This window comes from Amblyraja radiata, chromosome 38, assembly GCF_010909765.2.
Source record: "Amblyraja radiata isolate CabotCenter1 chromosome 38, sAmbRad1.1.pri, whole genome shotgun sequence".
NCBI lineage: Eukaryota > Metazoa > Chordata > Chondrichthyes > Rajiformes > Rajidae > Amblyraja > Amblyraja radiata.
Genome location: NC_045993.1, coordinates 7,813,604 through 7,831,846, shown reverse-complemented (window position 1 = coordinate 7,831,846; position 18,243 = coordinate 7,813,604). Strand labels below are relative to the sequence as shown.

General features: G+C 49.4%; 1 protein-coding gene across 1 annotated transcript; it reads left to right on the top strand.

The window, feature by feature from the left end:
- Positions 1 to 7,148: 7,148 nt before the first annotated feature.
- LOC116966861 (E3 ubiquitin-protein ligase TRIM56-like) lies at positions 7,149 to 16,285 on the top strand. The gene is made up of 2 exons (XM_033013196.1): positions 7,149 to 7,330; positions 12,256 to 16,285. The coding sequence occupies exon 2, from the start codon at positions 12,270 to 12,272 to the stop codon at positions 14,235 to 14,237; it is 1,968 nt and encodes a 655-aa protein (XP_032869087.1). The 5' UTR covers positions 7,149 to 7,330; positions 12,256 to 12,269; the 3' UTR covers positions 14,238 to 16,285.
- The last annotated feature ends 1,958 nt before the right edge of the window (positions 16,286 to 18,243 follow it).

The following is an 18,243-nucleotide window of genomic DNA, read 5'->3' as shown; positions in this document are numbered from 1 at the left end:
TGCCTAGTCTTCCTTATTAACTTTGAACATACAAAATATTGCCATTTGGAAGGAGCTCCAGAAAATCCTGCACCCACTCAAGCCATCCTACTCCCCCTACCCCCCCCCACTCCGACACGGACACGGACACGGAATGATCGCCGGCCCCCCTTTTTTTTGTTAAACATCTATTTCCTTCGGGTATTTTTTTTTTTTAATTTCCCCCTTACCATTTCCGTACTTTTTCGATCGCTGCCATGACACGTTTGATGTCATCCTTTGCCCTGCTCCTGGTCTCGGCCCTCTCCGATCTGCCGGACATGCTGTGTGTGTGTGTGTGTTTGTTTGGCGGAGTCTGAGGGGAGAAGCGCCGGCACCAAGAGCGAGCGAGCGAACGCGTGGACAGACGGACGAAAGCAATGATCAAGTAAGTGACATTTCGGGTCGAGACCCTTCTTCAAACTGACAGTCAAGGGAAAGGGAAGTAAGTAAGTTTATTGGCCAAGTATTCACATACAAGGAATTTGCCTTGGTGCTCCGCCCACAAGTAACAACATGACATACAGTGACAGTTACGAATGACTCAGAAGGCACTAAACATTAATAATAATAAAATATTAAAGATAAAACACCATTGATCAAGCATGCGAACCAACAAAATACCAGATCAAAGGGAGGCTACAGATTTTTGGCTGTTGAGTAGAATAGGCATATCTTCCATTCATTTGTCCTTAGTACCGTCGATATCTCTTGTTCCTCTTTCTCCTGACGCAGTCTGAGAAGGGTCCCGACCCGAAATGTCACCTATTCCGTTCTATGATCGTTGCTTTCGTCCGTCTGCCTGCGCGTTCGCTCGCCCTTGGATTAAAGCTGCGAATTCACGCACTGGATGTGTTTGCGAGAGAGAGAGAGAGAGAGCGAGAGAGAGAGAGATAGAGAGAGATCCCGACACTTGCACATCTCGGTTTATTTCCTCTTCACAGAAATGTTGCATTTATTTTGTAGGTCAAACACAGTTTTATAAAAACAAAGTGTCTGAAGAAGGTTCTCGGCCCGAAACGCCACCCATTCTTTCTCTCCAGAGATGCTGCCTGTCCCGCTGAGTTACTCCAGCTTTTTGTGTCTACCTTCTATCTAAAAACAAACCCTGGTCCCGCAATGTTTTAAAACACACACAAAAAAAATATTACGTTTGGTCGGGGGCAGATAAATGCAGCGTGATATTTACACCCACACAACAAGAAAAAATTCTTATTGCAAACCAGAGTGGGATGTTTTATTTTAAACAAGAGAAAATACCAGAATTAACAGGAGTGATACTCAACCTTTGCTGGGTTTGCAACTTACCAGAGTTAGGGAGGGGGCGGAGAGAGAGAAATTATAAGAAAAATGCAACAAAAAATGTTTACAGTGATCTCAGACACAGTCAGGCACCTTGTTGTCTACTTACACTTCATGTCATGCTAAAATGGCTGTTAACGAACACAAATTTTTTTTTTTGCAGCATTCGGGTCACCCCTCCATCCGTACAGGGAAATGAAAGTGGTTTTTTTTCTAATAAAGGATGGAGGAGGGTGAAATTGCTCAGTAACTCAGCGGATCAGGCAGCATCTCTGGAGAGAAGGAATAGGTGATATTTCGGGTCGACTTGTTCGATAGCTATAACGGGTCAAGGCAGCTAACGACAAAGTCGACCTGAAATATCACCTATTCCTTCTCAGATTCAGATTCAATCTTTATTGTCATTGTGCAGTGTACAGTACAGAGACAACGAAATGCAGTTAGCATCTCACCCAGAAGAGTGAACATAGAATAATGGAACAGCAAAATATATATATGTACACGTGTATGTACATACAGTAGCATCTCCAGAGATGCTGCCTGATCCGCTGAGTTACTCCAGCCTTTTGCGTCTGCCTTCGGTTTAAACCAGCATCTGCAGTTCCTCCCTGTACAAGGTATGTGCCGTTTTAACTGATCGCATAACTGAAGTCGGGTCGGGTCAAAGATAGGGTCAGGTTACTGAAATGGCCAAAGTTACGCTCTGTTGCGTATTGCATGTCAGTCCATTGGATTTTACAGTAGTGGTTTATCTTGCTCCGCTTTAGAATCTTTGATCGCAATCCCTCTGCTGGACCCTCTGCAGTTTGCATATCGGGCCAATAGATCTGTGGATGACGCAGTCAATTTTGGCCTACACTTCATCCTCCAGCACCTAAACCTATGCAAGGATTTTGTTTGTTGATTTTAGCACTGCATTCAACACCATTGTGCCAGAGCTACTACACTCCAAGCTTTCCGAGTTGACTGTGCCTGAACCCCTCTGTCGGTGGATCACCAGACAGGAAGCAGCATGTGAGGCTGGGAAAGCACATCTCGGACCCGCAAACGCTCAGCATAGGAGCACCGCAAGGCTGCATTCTCTCCCGTCTCCTCTACTCTCTCTACACCAATGACTGCACCTCCACTGACTCCTCTGTGAAGCTTCACAAGTTTTCAGACGACACAACCCTGATTGGACTGATCCAGGATGGGGAGGAATCTGCCTACAGACAGGAAGTGTCACAGCTGGCGTCCTGGTGCCATCGCAACAACCTGGAGCACAATGCTTTAAGACAGTGGAATTGATTGTAGACTTTAGGAGAGCTCCCCCTCCCCTCACCCCACTCACCATCAACAACACCACAGTCACATCTGTGGAGTCTTTTAAGTTCCTAGGAACCATCATCTCCAAGGACCTTAAGTGGGGGGCTACCATCGACCCCACGGTCAAAAAGGCACAACAGAGGATGTACTTCCTACGGCAGCTGAGGAAGCACAATCTGCCACAGCGGGTCAGGCAGCATCTCTGGAGAACATGGATAGAGTCATAGAGTGACACAGTGTGGAAACAGGCCCTTTGGCCCAACTTGCCTACACCGGCTAACAATGTCCCAGCTACACTAGTTCCACTTGCCTGCGTTTGGTCCATATCCCTCCAAACCTGTCCTATCCATGTACCTGCCTAACTGTTTCTTAAACAATGGGATAGTCCCAACCTCAACTACCTCCTCTGACAGCTCGTTCCATACACCCACCACCCTTTGTGTGAAAAAGTTACCCCTTGGATTCCTATTAAATCTTTTCCCCTTCACCTTCAACCTATGTTCTCTGGTCCTCGATTCCCCAACTCTGGGCAAAAGACTGTGCATCTACCCGATCTATTACGAGGATGTTGCCAGGACTAGAGGGCTAGAGCTATAGGGAGAGGTTGAGTAGGCTGGGACTCTATTTCATGGAGCACAGGAGGATGAAGGATGATCTAATAGAGGTGTATAAAATCGTGATTTGAATAGATCAGATTGAGTCTTTTGCCCAGAGTAGGTGAATCGAGGAGCAGAGAACATAAGTTTAAGGTGAAGGGGAAAAGATTTAATAGGAATCTGAGGGGTATATTTTTCACACAAAGGGTGGTAGGTGTATGGAACAAGATGCCAGAGGAGGTAGTTGAGGCAGGGACTATCACAACATTTAAGAAACAGTTAAACAGGTACATGGTACACAAAAAAGCTGGAGAAACTCAGCGGGTGCAGCAGCATCTATGGAGCGAAGGAAATAGGCAACGTTTCAGGCCGAAACCCTTCTTCAGACAAGTACATGGATTGGACAGGTTTGGAGGGATATGGATCAAACGTCGGCAGGTGGAACTAGTGTAAATGGGACATGCTGGGCCGAAGGGCCTGTTTCCACACTGTATCACTCTATGACTCTATCTATCTTTCCCTTTCAAACCCATTCTCCTGCCAACCCAAATTTCCACCAACCCTGGTTGTGTGGCAATAAATTATATCTATCTATTATATCTATCTATCTATCTTCTCCCCATTACCTCTGACACTCGTATCAATCAAGAATTTATCAATCTCCTCCTGAAAAATGTCCATTGACTTGGCCTCCACAGCTGTCTGTGGCAATGAATTCCACAGTTCACCACCCTCTGACTTAAGAAATTCCTGCTCATCTCCTTCCTAAAGGAAAATCTTTTAATTTTGAGGCTGTGGCCACTGGTCCTAGACTCTCCCACTAGTGGAAACATCCTCCACATCCACTCCATCCAGGCTTTTACCAGGCTGGGACAGACTGCAACAGCTTCACACTGTGTCCTAAAGCTTGTGTCTTGTCCTGCATCACCCAAGGCAGCAGAGATGTTATAGGAGAGGGTAAGCACCGTAACAAAGTAGCTCACGATGGTTTGGGTAACATTCAGGAATGTCTATACATTGTCACATCATGAATATTACTGAAGAAGGGTCTTGACCCGAAATATAATCTATACCTTTTCTCCAGAGATGCTGCCTGACCCGCTGAGTTACTCCAGCACTCTGTGAAACGTCACCTATCCATGTTCTCCAGAGATGCTGCCTGACCCACTGGGTTACTCCACTTTGTGTCTATTTTCCCATCACCCATCTGCCCAAGCCCACTCTCCCCCCCTATTTTCCTATGTTCCTTTCCACCCATAAACCTCTCTGCCTTTACATTTCACTCCTCTTTCAAATCTGCTCTACTTATCTACATGCATTTTTCTTCTTAACTTTTTAGTCATAGAATGATGCAGTGTGAAAACAGGCCCTTCAGCCCAACTTGCCCACACCGACCATCATGTCCCATTTAAACTAGTCCCACTCACACGCGTTTGGCCCATATCCATCTAAACATGTCCTATCCATGTACGTTTCCAAATGTTTCTTAAACATTAGGATAGTCCCAGCCTTAACTACCTCCTCTGGCAGCTTGTTCCATACACCCAGCACCCTTTGTGTGATAAAGCTACCTCTCAGATTCCTGTTAATTTCTGAAATATTGGTCATAAATTTGGGGTAAAAATGCTCCAAAATAAGGCTCAGAATGCTTCAGAGAGCATCTAAAACCCCAGATCTAAAAACCCCGGACCCCGGCATCGAGGGACTTCACGCTTCGCGCTCGTGATGTGCGCTGTGCGCACATTATTTCACATTAAAAAAATTTGTGATCCTTGGAAAAGCTTTGTACGTGTCTGTCTTGCGCTTCTTGTGCGTGGAGGTGGACAGATTGGTGGAAACAGGGCCGTGACGTGAACACTCTTTCCTTCCTAGTGAGGGTCATCGAGAGAGTCACAGAGAATCATAGAGAGGGACATAGAGAGAGTCAGGGTCAAAGAGAGAGAGTCAGAATGTCAGAGAAAGGATTACTTTTCATAGTTTCATCTAGGTTCTTATCAGTTGTAACCTTGAGAGCACAAGCTGTCCTTTGTGTTCAGACTTGTTTTCAAGCAGAGAACTTTTTCAAACCAAACTAACCCTATTAATTCTCTGCTCTATTATTTTCCTTCACAAGTCGATAGGATGGTAAATAATGCATATGTGTATTATGTGTATGTCGCCCAGTTCCCTACCCAACCTTGCGGAGGCTGATAGCGCGCTCGGTTCACAGTACCAGTCGGACGAACACCCTGATTCTGATACCAGTTCCTCCCATGATAATTCAAGCATTTTTTCACTGTTGGGTGCACCTGCGCTGATAACGGATCCCTCAGTGCGTGTTACTGTGAATGGGTTGATCTTCCCAGCAAAGGTCGACACGGGGGCGGTGGCCAATGTTATGTCAGTGAGCCTCTTCAAAGAGATAAGGTCTGGGGAGAAGGTCACTCCCGACAAATCCTGTCTACATGCCTATGGGGGAGGCATGCTCATACCAGTCGGGAAGGCAACTCTTATCTGCAAGGTTTTGAAGGCCTCTCGGCCCCTCACTTTTTATCTGCTGGACACTGAGAACATCACGCTGTTGGGCGCCCGTGCGTGCCAGGACCTCGGTTTGGTCTCCTTTCACCGCGATATCCACCAGGTGCGGACCCTCCTGGACCCCCTGTGTGAGTACCCTGATCGTTTCGACGACGAGCTGGGCAGGCTGCCCTGCAGTTACAAGATCGTTGTCGACCCGGGTGTCGAGCCTGTGGTCCGCCCACCACACCGCGTCTCCTTTGCTATGAAGGACAAGGTGGAGTCGACTCTGCGCCACATGGTGGCTGTGGGCATCCTCAAGGAGGTGAGTGATCCCACCCGGTGGGTCTCCACCATGGTTGTTGCTGCAAAGAGGGATAAGAGTGAGCTTCGCATTTGTATAAACCCCAAGGACATGAACTTTGCCATCAAGCGCCCGCACTACCCCATACGGACGGTGGAGGACGTCGCTGCACAGGTTGGCCCGGCCACTGTCTTCTCAGTCCTCGATGCCAAAAGCTCTTTCTGGCAGATACCGCTGGATAAACGTTCCTCACACCTGACCACCTTCAGCACACCCTTCGGCAGGTTCCGTTTCCTTCGCATGCCATTCGGGATCAATTCTGCTAGCGAGGTCTTCCAGCGCACCATGGAACAGCTGTTTGCCGGTCTGCCGTGTGCTATCATAGTCGATGACATCCTGGTATACGGGAAGGACGTCGCTGAGCACGACCTCCACCTCCGCCAAGTCCTGGACGGGGCTCGTGAGATCAACCTTAAGCTCAACCCTAAGTGCCGTTTCCGCGTCCCAGAGGTCACGTACGTGGGCCACGTCTTCACTGCTGAGGGGCTGAAGCCCGACCCGCAGAAGACGGCTGCGGTCTCTGCGATGTCTGCACCCGCCGACGTACCCAGCCTGCAGCGCTTTCTGGGCATGGTGAACTACCTGGGGAAGTTCATTCCCGACCTCAGCGAGCTGAGTGCACCCCCTGAAGGAGATTAGTAGACAGTCTTAGTTCTGGGTGGTGAAGTGTGGAATCCTGACATAGAGGTCTATGGAGGTCAGGTCTAGTTCTTCGACTTGCAGCGTCCATATTGTCCTCACCTGCGACGCCTCAAGGGTTTGGTGCCGCCTGCCTGCAGCTTTACGATGGCCTGCAGCTGCCTATCAGCTATGATTGAATTGTGAAGTAGACTTGATGGGCAGAATGGCCTAATTCCTCTCATATCACATGGACATATGTTCCCCTGACCCTCAGTCTGAAGAAGGGTCTCGACCCCGAAACGTCACCCATTCCTTCTCTTCAGGGATGCTGCCAGGGCTGCTGAGTTCCTCCAGCACTTTGTGTCTATCTTCGTCGTAAACCAGCACCGGCAGTCCCCCTCCCCCCCAGCGTAAAGAAACAGAATTCTCACCAAAGATCCTTGGTTCTCACTGAGTACACACACAAACACACTAAGTGAGACATAAAAGGGCAGCGGGGCGGAGAGACCGGCTGCCCCGCCTCTGTCTCTCAGTTCGCTGTTCATTTTCTCGCCTCGCAGCAGAGACGTGAACCTCCACACACACTCACCACCAAAGATCGTCTTTGTTCACCACCACCCCAGCTCAGGTGAGTGAGATGCTGCCGGGGCGGCCTCAGTGGGAGGGAGTGAGGTTGAGATAGGATGTAGGAGCGTGGTTTTTGTTTAATATCTCCTGTCGACCGCTCCACTGCGATGGGCTCGGAAGTCGGGTGGACCTTCTCTCCAGAACGTCCCAGAAGAGTGTATGAGAGTATAAACGTGTGAGCGGGGGAGAGAGCAAGTGGGAGCGAGTGCGAGAGAAAGAGTGTGGAAGAGCGTGAGGGGAAGAGAGCGAGAGAGACAGACACAGAGACAATAGGTGCAGGAGTAGGCCATTCGGCCCTTCGAGCCAGCACCGCCATTCAATGTGATCGTGGCTGATCATCCACAATCAGTACCCCCCCCCCCCCCCCCCCGTTCCTGCCTTCTCCCCGTTTCCCTTTACTCCGCTATCATGAACTAACTCTCTAACACACGGCGCTGTGTTGTTGCCCCGTCTCTGGAGGGAAGAGGAGGAGGGAGAGGGAGGGGGGGAGGGGGGGGGGGAGAGATGGGGAGGGGAGAAGAGGACGGGAGAGAAAAAGAGGGGGGGGGGAGATGGTGGGGGAGGGGAGAAGAGAGGAGAGAGCAGGGATGGGAGGGGAGTATGTTAACACACAAAGATCAGAAATGAAACGGGGTCTTTGCGTGACTTACTTTGGGAACCAAGTGTCACCTCTCCCGGGCAATGACTCTCATTCCCACCTGGTCCCCGGTTGGTCACTGATTTCTTCCCAGCTGTTATCAGGCAACGGAATCGTCTCACCACAACTCGAGAGCAGTCCTGAACTACTATCTACCTCTTTAGTGACTCTCGAACTATCTTTGATCGGACTTTACTGGCTTTACCTTGCACTAAATTGTTATTCCCTTATCATGTATCCCACATACACTGTAAATGGCTCGATTGTAATCATGTATTGTCTTTCCGCCGACTGGTTAGCACACAAAAACTTTTTACTGTAGATGACACTAAACTGAATAGTTCTATGTTAGACAAAAGTGCTGGAGAAACTCAGCGGGTGTAGCAGCATCTATGGAGCGAAGGAAATGGGCAACGTTTAGGGCCGAAACCCTTCTTCAGACTGCTATGTTCTATGTTATCCCACTATCCCAATTTAATCCACTCCCTACACACTGGGGGCAATTTTACAGAGGGTCGGTTAACCCACGATTTTACTGAATCACAAAACTCATCACTTGGAGTTAGACAAAAATACTGGAGAAACTCGGCAGGCGAGGCAGCATCTATGGAGCGAAGGAAACCGCCTATTTCCTTCGCTCCATAGATGCTGCCTCCTCACCCGCTGAGTTTCTCCAGTATTTTTTGTCTACCTTCGATTTTCCAGCATCTGCAGTTCCTTCTTAAACACTTGGAGTTGGATATTACCCATGTGAACGAATTGGCCAGATTCACTCTGTGGTAGGGGGTATTCATCTCTCGGCTTCGAACTCAGGTCCCTCCTTCTTGCGATGGTTGTTCCCAAAGATCCGCTATAGGATCTTTGGTTGTTCCCGGGTTGTCGCTGCCTATGTCGTTTATACTAATTTTCCTTCAATCTCCTAAAGGAAGCCTTTGTCCTAACCCAAGACTCCCATGGCTTTAAATCAATCATTTCAAGCTGTCACTACTCTAAGTGACTGAATAAACAAAACACATCTTCATTCCTTATCAGGCTAGGGAGTTCTCAATTATGTTGCCTGTTCATATCTCCTTCACATTAGAGTGTTATTTTGCAGAATGTGCGTTCCAGGCACCTTATCTTCTCAAGGCCGTCCTGCCTTAGCCGTGAAGTTACCTTCAGCTCTGCCCCCACCAGATGTCAATGACATGACCATTTTCACTGCGCTTGTTTTTTTTCTTGGCTCCAGCATTTCGCTCTGTCTGTCTCCGGCTAGCAGCATCCTCCCAAAGCCTGTCGGGATACTTGACATCCAGTCCCAGATATATGCTCCTCTAGTATCTTTGGGCTATAGTTTATGTATATACACACGCACACACACGCATATATATATATATAGGGTGATTTCACGAAAGGTCACTGGAGCGTAAATCCCCACTCACGTGACCGAAAATTTTAACTGAGGGACAAGCGTCACTTCCGGTACATGTTAGTGAATGGGAAAACACGCACTTTCACACCCGTTAAAAACATCGAAAACGGCCAGGTTTTGAGCTGCAATTAACGGAGCCAGTCGGGGTGACCGTGAGGAACAGCTACCTAAATTTACAGTTAAAAAAAAAGATAGAAACTAAGGTAAATACAAGAGCGAGCTGAAGGTGTAAAAAAGGCGGAAGTTGATTGCGGACTTTTTTCTTGGAGATTTAAAGATCCAAAATATTGGGAATTATCACGTTTGCTCGCTGCATTTCATCAAAAGTGGCATTATTGACTTTGTTATCTTTATTCATTTGTTATATGAAAAGTATTAAAAGTTAGAAATCCTTCAGTAAAATTGCAAAATCGCCCATGGATCTCGGGTGGGTTTTAACATGCAAAATGAAAACGCTTCTGAAGCTCCATTTACCATTTAAATAATCGTAAACTTGCACCTCAGTAAAATTGATTTCCAAACGCATTTGAGAGTTTACGATTATTTAAATGGTAAATGGAGCTTCAGAAGCGTTTTCATTTTGCATGTTAAAACCCACCTGAGAACCATGGGCGATTTTGCAATTTTACTGAAGGATTTCTAACTTTTAATACTTTTCATATAACAAATGAATAAAGATAACAAAGTCAATAATGCCACTTTTGATGAAATGCAGCGAGCAAACGCGATAATTCCCGATATTTTGGATCTTTAAATCTCCAAGAAAAAAGTCCGCTAGCACTTCCGCCTTTTTTACACCTTCAGCTCCCTCTTGTATTTACCTTAGTTTCTATCTTTTTTTTGGACTGTAAATTTAGGTAGCTGTGCCTCACGGTCACCCCGACTGGCTCACTTAATTGCAGCTCAAAACCTGGCCGTTTTTGATGTTTTTAACGGGTGTGAAAGTGCGTGTTTTCCCATTCACTAACATGTACCGGAAGTGACGCTTGTCCCCCAGTTAAAGTTTTCGGTCACGTGAGTGGGGATTTACGCTCCAGTGACCTTTCGTGAAATCACCCTATATATATATATACTAGACCACGTGGGACCCGTTGCGCCCCGTTGGCGTCCCTCGGAGCAAATCTCCCCATCACCTCCCACAAGGAAAATTATGGAATTTATGGAGGCAATCAATCGTCCCCACGTTGGGGGGGGGAGCGGGCAGCGTGGACGTGTAGGGGAAGGGGGTTGCGGGCAATCTTTCTCTCTCTTTCTCTCTCTCCCTCTCACTCTCTCCCTCGATGGCAGCTTTGGCCAGGCACTCTCATAGATGAACAGAGGCCCGGGCCAATTTCAATATAAGACCCCCCAAACCAAGATCAAGCAGAGACCCCTCAATTTTAGAGGCCCCCAAATCAAGATCCCTTTGAAGCAGACAGGCATGAGGCTCGTTGCCCCACCCCCACCCCCTCTGCCTTTGGCAACCTGTCCTTCTGCGGCAGTTACCGTTGTCAACGTCCCATTGTGATGCCATTGTGGCACTCAGCAGCCTGAGAGCCCATGGTGATTGGTGCACTGTGATTGGCATTGTGACATCATCACTGGAAGCTCCTGGAAAAAGGCTGTGTGTGAGAACCGAATTTTTTAAAATTTGAATCACCAATAACTTGTGACATACAGGATGAAATCTTAAGTGAACCTGGAGGGGGGGGAAATGTGTCAGAATGTGTAAAAGTGTAAGCCCTGTCATGTAGTGTTTTGAGGAAGATACAAAGAATACAGACACACATACAACACACACACAAGATGAGACTTCTATAGGTATACTAGACTAAATGGGACCCGTAGTGTCTCAGTCACACGGGAGGCTTGGTCCCCCAACACAACCCATTCCCCAACGCAATATTCCACCACTCACCCATAGTGCGGCTCATTTCAGCTCATCTCTCAGCACTCCCTCCCCCTCCTCTTCATGTGTGGGAGGGGAGGGAGGGAGGGAAGTCGGGTGTGTGGCGGAGAGGGAGTGCGGGGTGGGAGGGGAGGAGGAGATGGGGTGCGGGGTGGGCGGGGAGGTGTAGGAGGGGGGAGAGGTTGCTGTATGGGGGGGGGGTGTGGTGGGAGGTTGTGGGGTGGGAGGAGAGGTGTGTATATGGGCGGGTGGTGTGTGGGGGGGGAGAGCGATGTGGGGGAGCGGGAGTGTGGGGGAGCGGGGAAAGGGGTGTGTGGGGGAGTGGTGTGTTGGCGGGGGAGGGGTGTGGGGGCCGGTGGGGGGAGGGGGGTTGAGGGGGTTGTGGGGGGGGAGAGCGATGTGGGGGAGCGGGAGTGTGTGGGGGAGGGGGTGTGTGCGGGCGGGGAAAGGGGTGTGTGGGGGAGTGGTGTGTTGGTGGGGGAGGGGTGTGGGGGGAGGGGGGTTGAGGGGGTTGTGGGGGGGGGAGAGAGCTCAGAGAAAAGACGGGGAAGAGCCATGGGGGAGAAGGGGGTATCATGGGGGAGGGGGGCAGGAGCTAGCGAGGGGGACCAGAGGAGAAGCAGCTGGAGCTGGCTGTGCAACGTGGGCTTTCATTTATTATATTGTTTCCAGCCTACTATCTTTACACATTCTGTTGTGCTGCTGCAAATAAGAATCTCATTGTTTTATCTGGGACATATGACAATAATGATTCTCAGACGTATTTAAAAACAAAAAATTTCCGTGAGCTAACTTCTCATTGAGTCAGTGTGGAAACAGGCCCTTCGGCTCAACTTGCCCACACCGGCCAATGTCCCAGCTACATTAGTCCCTAATTGCGCTTGGTCCATATCCCTCCAAACCGGTCCTATTCATGTACCTGTCTGTTTCTTAAAATGTTGGGATAGTCCCAGCCTCAACTACCTCATTGTTACCTCTGATCTGTTGCAGGTTGTGTCCACATCATGGCCATGTCGGGGGATATTACGGATCAGATACAAAATGATCTATTAAACTGCAAGATCTGCCTCAGTAGGTTCACGCAGCCCAAGATGCTGCCTTGTGCCCACACCTACTGCCAGGGGTGCCTGGAGAAGATGGTTAGGTCAGACCGGAAGGTGCAGTGCCCGGAGTGCAGGGAAGAGTTTGACGTGAGAGGTGGCGTCAGCAAACTCAAGACCAACTTTCACATTAACAGTCTGATGGATATCATCAAGAGCAAGGAGAATGAGAAGGTGGTCTGCAGTTGGTGCGCAACAGCTGGTCTCAGCGAGATTGCCGCCGTGGCTCGGTGTAAAACCTGCCTCAAGTGCCTCTGCCCACCTTGCAAGCTCACCCACGGGACTGCCAACCCACGCCACGTGCTGGAGGATCTGCCCGGTCACGGCGCCAGCCCTTGGGAGGCAGAGACAAGGATGCAGAAGATGATCTACTGCCGGGGCCACCCAGGAACCCTGGTGGACTATCTCTGCAACACCTGCAACAGCGTGATCTGCAGCAGTTGTTCCTCGCACGCCCACGCCAGGCACTCGAAGGTGTCTCTGGCCAAGGCAGGGGCCACAGCTAGACCCACGGTGATGAATCTCATGGAGAGACTGAAGACTGAAACGCAGTCGCTGGTCCAACAGGAAGACAACATCACCCAGGCAATGGAGGGGATGAAGGCGACGGAAAGTTCTCTGATGTCTATGATAGAGTCCACCCTGGCCGAGGTCATAAACAACTTGATAAAACAGGGCGACACCATCAAGGACACGCTCTCCAGTTACGTCAGGGAGCAGGAAGAATTGTACAAGGTCGCGCGGGGTGATATTCAGCTCAAGATCAAGGAGGCGAAGGACACCAGGGAATTTTCCCAGGGGGTCCTGGATTCCGGTAAAATGAGGGAGATGTTCTGCCTGCGGTACTTCGTGGAAGAACAGATCAATGGACTCCAAGCGCCGAGGGTCCCAGACGACAAGAAGACCCGCCCCAGCCTGACCGTCAACGAGTCGCTCAAGATCATGCTGTCTCACTCCAACCTTTTCAGCCTCACCTTTGGCGAAGACTCGGCCCCCAAGGTGCTGGCCGCACCAGCGAAAAGCAAGCCGCTCAAGAGCTGGACGGCCTTCACGCCCCTCCCCCAACCCCGGCAGAGGGCGTGGAATCTACATAGCTTCGACACGGCGCTGGGTGGTGACGTGTGTGATCCGAAGCTGACGGGCGTCAGCGTCTCCAGCGACGGCATCATCGTGGTGGCGGATGAAGACAATTCCCTTCTGAAATGCTTCATCGACTGCGGGGACCATACCTGGACCACTCCACTGCCAGACAATAACGCACATCCATGCAGTGTTGCCATCTTTGATGACACCATCGCCTGCTCGTCTGGGAACCGGCTGTACATATTGGACATGGACGGGACTTTGCTGAGGAAGCTCTTCCTCCGCGGCTACGAGTCCATCTACCCCCTTGCCGCCTACAGGGATGAATACGTGGCTGTGAGCGAGGGGTCCATGTGCTCCCTCTCCCTGTACAACAGCAACGGGCAGGTGGTCGACAGGGTGAAGCCGTACGGCTACGAGGGGAGGCGCTTCCTCTTCCTCGCCATCAATAGCGACGAGTGGTTCATCGTGGCCGACTGCGGAAAGAAGTGCATCCTGATCTTCTACAGGGATGGCTGCGTCTTCACCACCTGCGACCAGGTCACCATGAACGGGGTGGTTCAGGCGATCAATCCCTACAGCATCTGCACGGACAAAGACGACAATATTCTGGTCACCGAGCGGAACCGGATCCTCTTGTTTTGGCCCAGCGGGGACTTCCGTGAGGAGCTGCTGACCACTGCCGACGGCCTTCACAAACCATGCGTCATCACCGTCGACAATTGCAACAACCTGGTCGTCACCCAAGGCAACGGGTTCATCACCGTGTACCAGCTGGACCTCTCTTAGTGCATCGGTGACAGGAGCACAACTAGGCCACTCGGCCCATCGAGTCCACACCGCCCTTTGATCTCTCATTCCCTCCCAACCCCCTTCTCCTAACCTCTCCCCATCACCCCTGACACCCGTACTAATCAGGAATCTATCTGTTTCTGACTTGAAAATACCCATTGACTTGGCCTCCACAGCCTTCTATGGCGCAGCGGGTATGGAGTTTGCACGTTCTCCCTGCGACCGTGAGGATTTCCTCCCACATCCCAAAGACGAGCGGGTTTGTAGGATGATCGGCCCACTGTAGATTGCCCCTAGTGTATAGGAAGTGGATGAGAATTTGGGATTACATAGAACTGGTGTGAACATGTGATCGATGGTCAGCATGGACTTAGTGCTTTTAGTGACATGGGCAGGCATGTGGATATGCTGGAAATTGAGGGATATGGGCCATGTACAGATAGATTAGATTACTATATTTTGGCATCATATATTTCAACATCAACCCTGCCTTCTGTGACAATGAATTCCACAGATTCACCACCCTCTAAAGAAATTGATCCTCATTTCCTTCCTTTTATTCTGAGGCTGTGGCCTCTGGTCTTTGACTCCCCCACTCATGGAAACGTCCTCTCCACATCCACTCTCTCCAGGCCTTTCACTATTTGGTAAGTTTCAATGAGCCCCCCCCCCCCAACATCCTTGTAAACTCCAGCGAGTACAGTCCCAGTGCCATCAGATGCTCATCATACGTGAACCCATTCATTCCTGGGATCATTCTTATAATCATCCACTGGACCCTCTCCAACGCCTCCACATCCCACCTTGGATGTGGGGCCCAGAACTGTTCACGATACTCCAATACACCATCAGCAGTTTCTTGTATCTCAAAACTCACAGGGAGACAGCCAGACTTGGAAGTCAAGGAAAATGTGTAAGGTACATACTCCAGTGTCTATCTTTCCACCCATAAACCACACTCGATCCCATGAGACATGAGACTGCACCACCATGCTATAGTCGTCTACGACGAGCCACCACCATCATTCCACCGTCTCGATCGTGGCTACAGCACATGACAAATGGTGCAACGGTAGAGTTGCTGCCTCACAGCACCAGAGACCGGGATTCAATCCTGACCTTGGGTGCTGTTTGTACAGAGTTTGTACGTTCTCTCCCTGACCTGCGTGGGTTTTCTCCTGCTCCTCCAGATTCCTCCCACACACCAAAGATGCACGAGTTTGCAGGTTAATTGACTTCTGTAAATTGTCCCTAGTGTGTGTAGGATAGAACTAGTGTACGGGTCACGAATGGTTAGCACAGACCCGTTGGGCCGAAGGGTCTGTTTCCACACTGTATCTCTAAACCAAATGCAATGTTAGTGACTACTGACCAAGTCTTGGTTAAAGTCCACATTGAACTTTGATTAAGTCTCGACCCGAAAAGTCACCAATTCCTTTTCACCAGAGATGCTCTCTGACCCACTGAGTTACGCCAGATTTTTGTGTCTCTATGATTTTTGATTAGCTCTCTCAAGCATGGCAGTCACCAATTAATCTAGTCATATTTCTGATTTATGTTTAAATCATGGTGGGCCCCAAGTACGTCAGGGTGAATCTTTGGGACGGTTTGACACGGGACACGCGCTGAGGGCTGATCATCCTGCAGCGGGCCGCCCTTGTGGAGGGTGTATAGTGTTTTAAAAGGCCGAAACACCCAGTGATGCAGGGGTACGCTACTGATGATGTGTCCTGTGCCCAACTGTCCTGAAGGTTACCCAGGCCAAGATATACGTATCCCCGCCCCCCATCGATGTTGAGCGTCTACCACTCTCAACAATCAACGAATGTCGTGAAATGCTCCCCACCTATTGGCACAAGGGACTTCTTAACAGCTTGTCCTGTGTACTTGATTCTGAATACAAGAGCTTATCAAAATGTTGTTTTCATACAAGCTAAAAAAAAACTAATCATTCCATTCGATCCAATCTCTCGTTTGCCTCAATGTGCTCTTTCGTTGCTGTAATTAGAAAATTAAATAAACTTTTATGAAGTTCTTTACCATCAGTGAGTTTATCCTGTGAGTTTTTATTTAGTGGTGACATATCTACACTGGCTGTGTCCATCTGCCTCGGCCTGCTACATTTGGTCAAAAGCAACTTCAAGTAACATTGGGCAGAATCTTTTACTCTTCAGACATTTCTGGAGGACATGGATGGCTGATCTCTGGGTCAGGCAGCATCCCTGCGAAATCGTTAACTGGAAAGGGTGCTGAGAAGATTTAAGAGGACGTTACCAGGACTCGAGGTGCCTGAGATACAGGGAGAGGTTGGACAGACTAGGACTTTATTACCTGGAGCACAGGAGGATGATGGGTGATCGAGGTGTACAAAATCATGAGGAATGGATCTGGTAGACGCACAAGATCTCTTGCCCAGAGTATGGGGGAATTGAGGACCAGGGGGCATAGGTTTAAGGTGAAGGGGGAATTATTTAATAGGAATCTGAGGGGTAACTCCTCATAATATAATAAACGTAAAATATAATAAAAGTAAAATAACAGCGGAAGTTGTTGGCCGTGCAGATATAAAGATAGAAAATATCGGAAATTATCGCGTTTGCTCACTGCATTTCACCAAAACATCAATAAAGCCTTAGTTTTGATGAAATGCAGTGAGTAAACGCGACAATTCCCGATATTTTCTATCTTTATATCTGCACGGCAATGTTCGCCAACAACTTCCGCTGTTATTTTCCCTTCAGCTATCTCTTCTCTTTACCTTCGTTTTTCTTAATCTTTGGAACTCTAAAGTAGGATAGCTGTGTCTCACGGTCACCCCGACTTGCAGTTATTTACAGCGCAAAAACTAACCGTTTTCGCGGTTTTTAACAGGTTTGAAAGAATGCGTTTCTAGCATCAATAACATGTACTGGAAGTGACGTTGGTACCACAGTTGGATTTTGCGGCTCCGTGAGTGAAGACCTATGACCCAGTAACCTTTCGTGGAATCTGAGGGGCAACGTTTTCACACAAAGGGTGCTGGGTGTATGGAACGAGTTGCCGGAGGAGGTAGTTGAAGGGTCTCGACCATGTAACGTCACCCATTCCTTCTCTCCAGAGATGCTGCCAGAGCCGCTGAGTTCCTCCAGCACGGTGTGTCTATCTACGGCGTCAACCACCTGCAGTTCCTTGCTCTCCAGCGTAAACAAGCTGGGTTCTCACTGAGTACACACACACGCACACAAACACACTAAGTGAGACATAAAGGGCAGCGAGGCGGAGAGACCGGCTGCCCCGCCTCTGTCTCTCAGTTCGCTGTTCATTTTCTCGCCTCGCAGCAGAGACGTGGACCTCCACACACACTCACCACCAAAGATCGTCTTTGCTCACCACCACCCCAGGTGAGTGAGATGCTGCAGAGAGCGACTGGCTGGGGAGGTGGGGGCTCAGAGGGAGGGAGTGAGTTTGAGATAGGATGTAAGAGCGTGTTTTTAAATCTCCAGGCGCCGGGACATCCGCCTCACTGCGGTGAGCTAGCAAATCGGGCCCATCACACGGCGCTGTGATGTTGCCCAGTCTCTGGTTGGGGCGGGAGGGAAGAGGAGAGGAGGGAAAGGGAAGGACGGGGTGGAGATGGGAGGGGTGGGCAGGAATGGTAGGGTAGGGGAGAAGAAGAGAGAGGAGGGGAGGGAAGAAGAAGAGAGGAGAGAGCAGGGATGGGAGTATGTTAACAAACAAGGTTCATAGATGAAACAGGGTCTTTGCGTGACTTACTTTGGGAACCAAGTGTCACCTCTCCCGGGCAATGACACTCATTCCCACCTGGTCATCGGCTGTTCGCTCGTGGAAGCGTTTTAAGCCACTATATTTAAAGGGTCTGTTCAACAACAATGTCGCCGTGTCTTTACTTTCACTTTCGATTTTGGAATCTCACTCACTGTTTAAGTTTCGTTTCTACCTGGGGTGAATCACAGCATGGAAATAGCCCCTTCGGCCCACCTAACATGCTAACAATCGATCACTC

Coding starts and splice junctions, on each gene's coding strand:
- LOC116966861 (XM_033013196.1), top strand. CDS start 12,270: ATGGCCATGTCGGGGGATATTACGGATCAGATACAAAATGATCTATTA.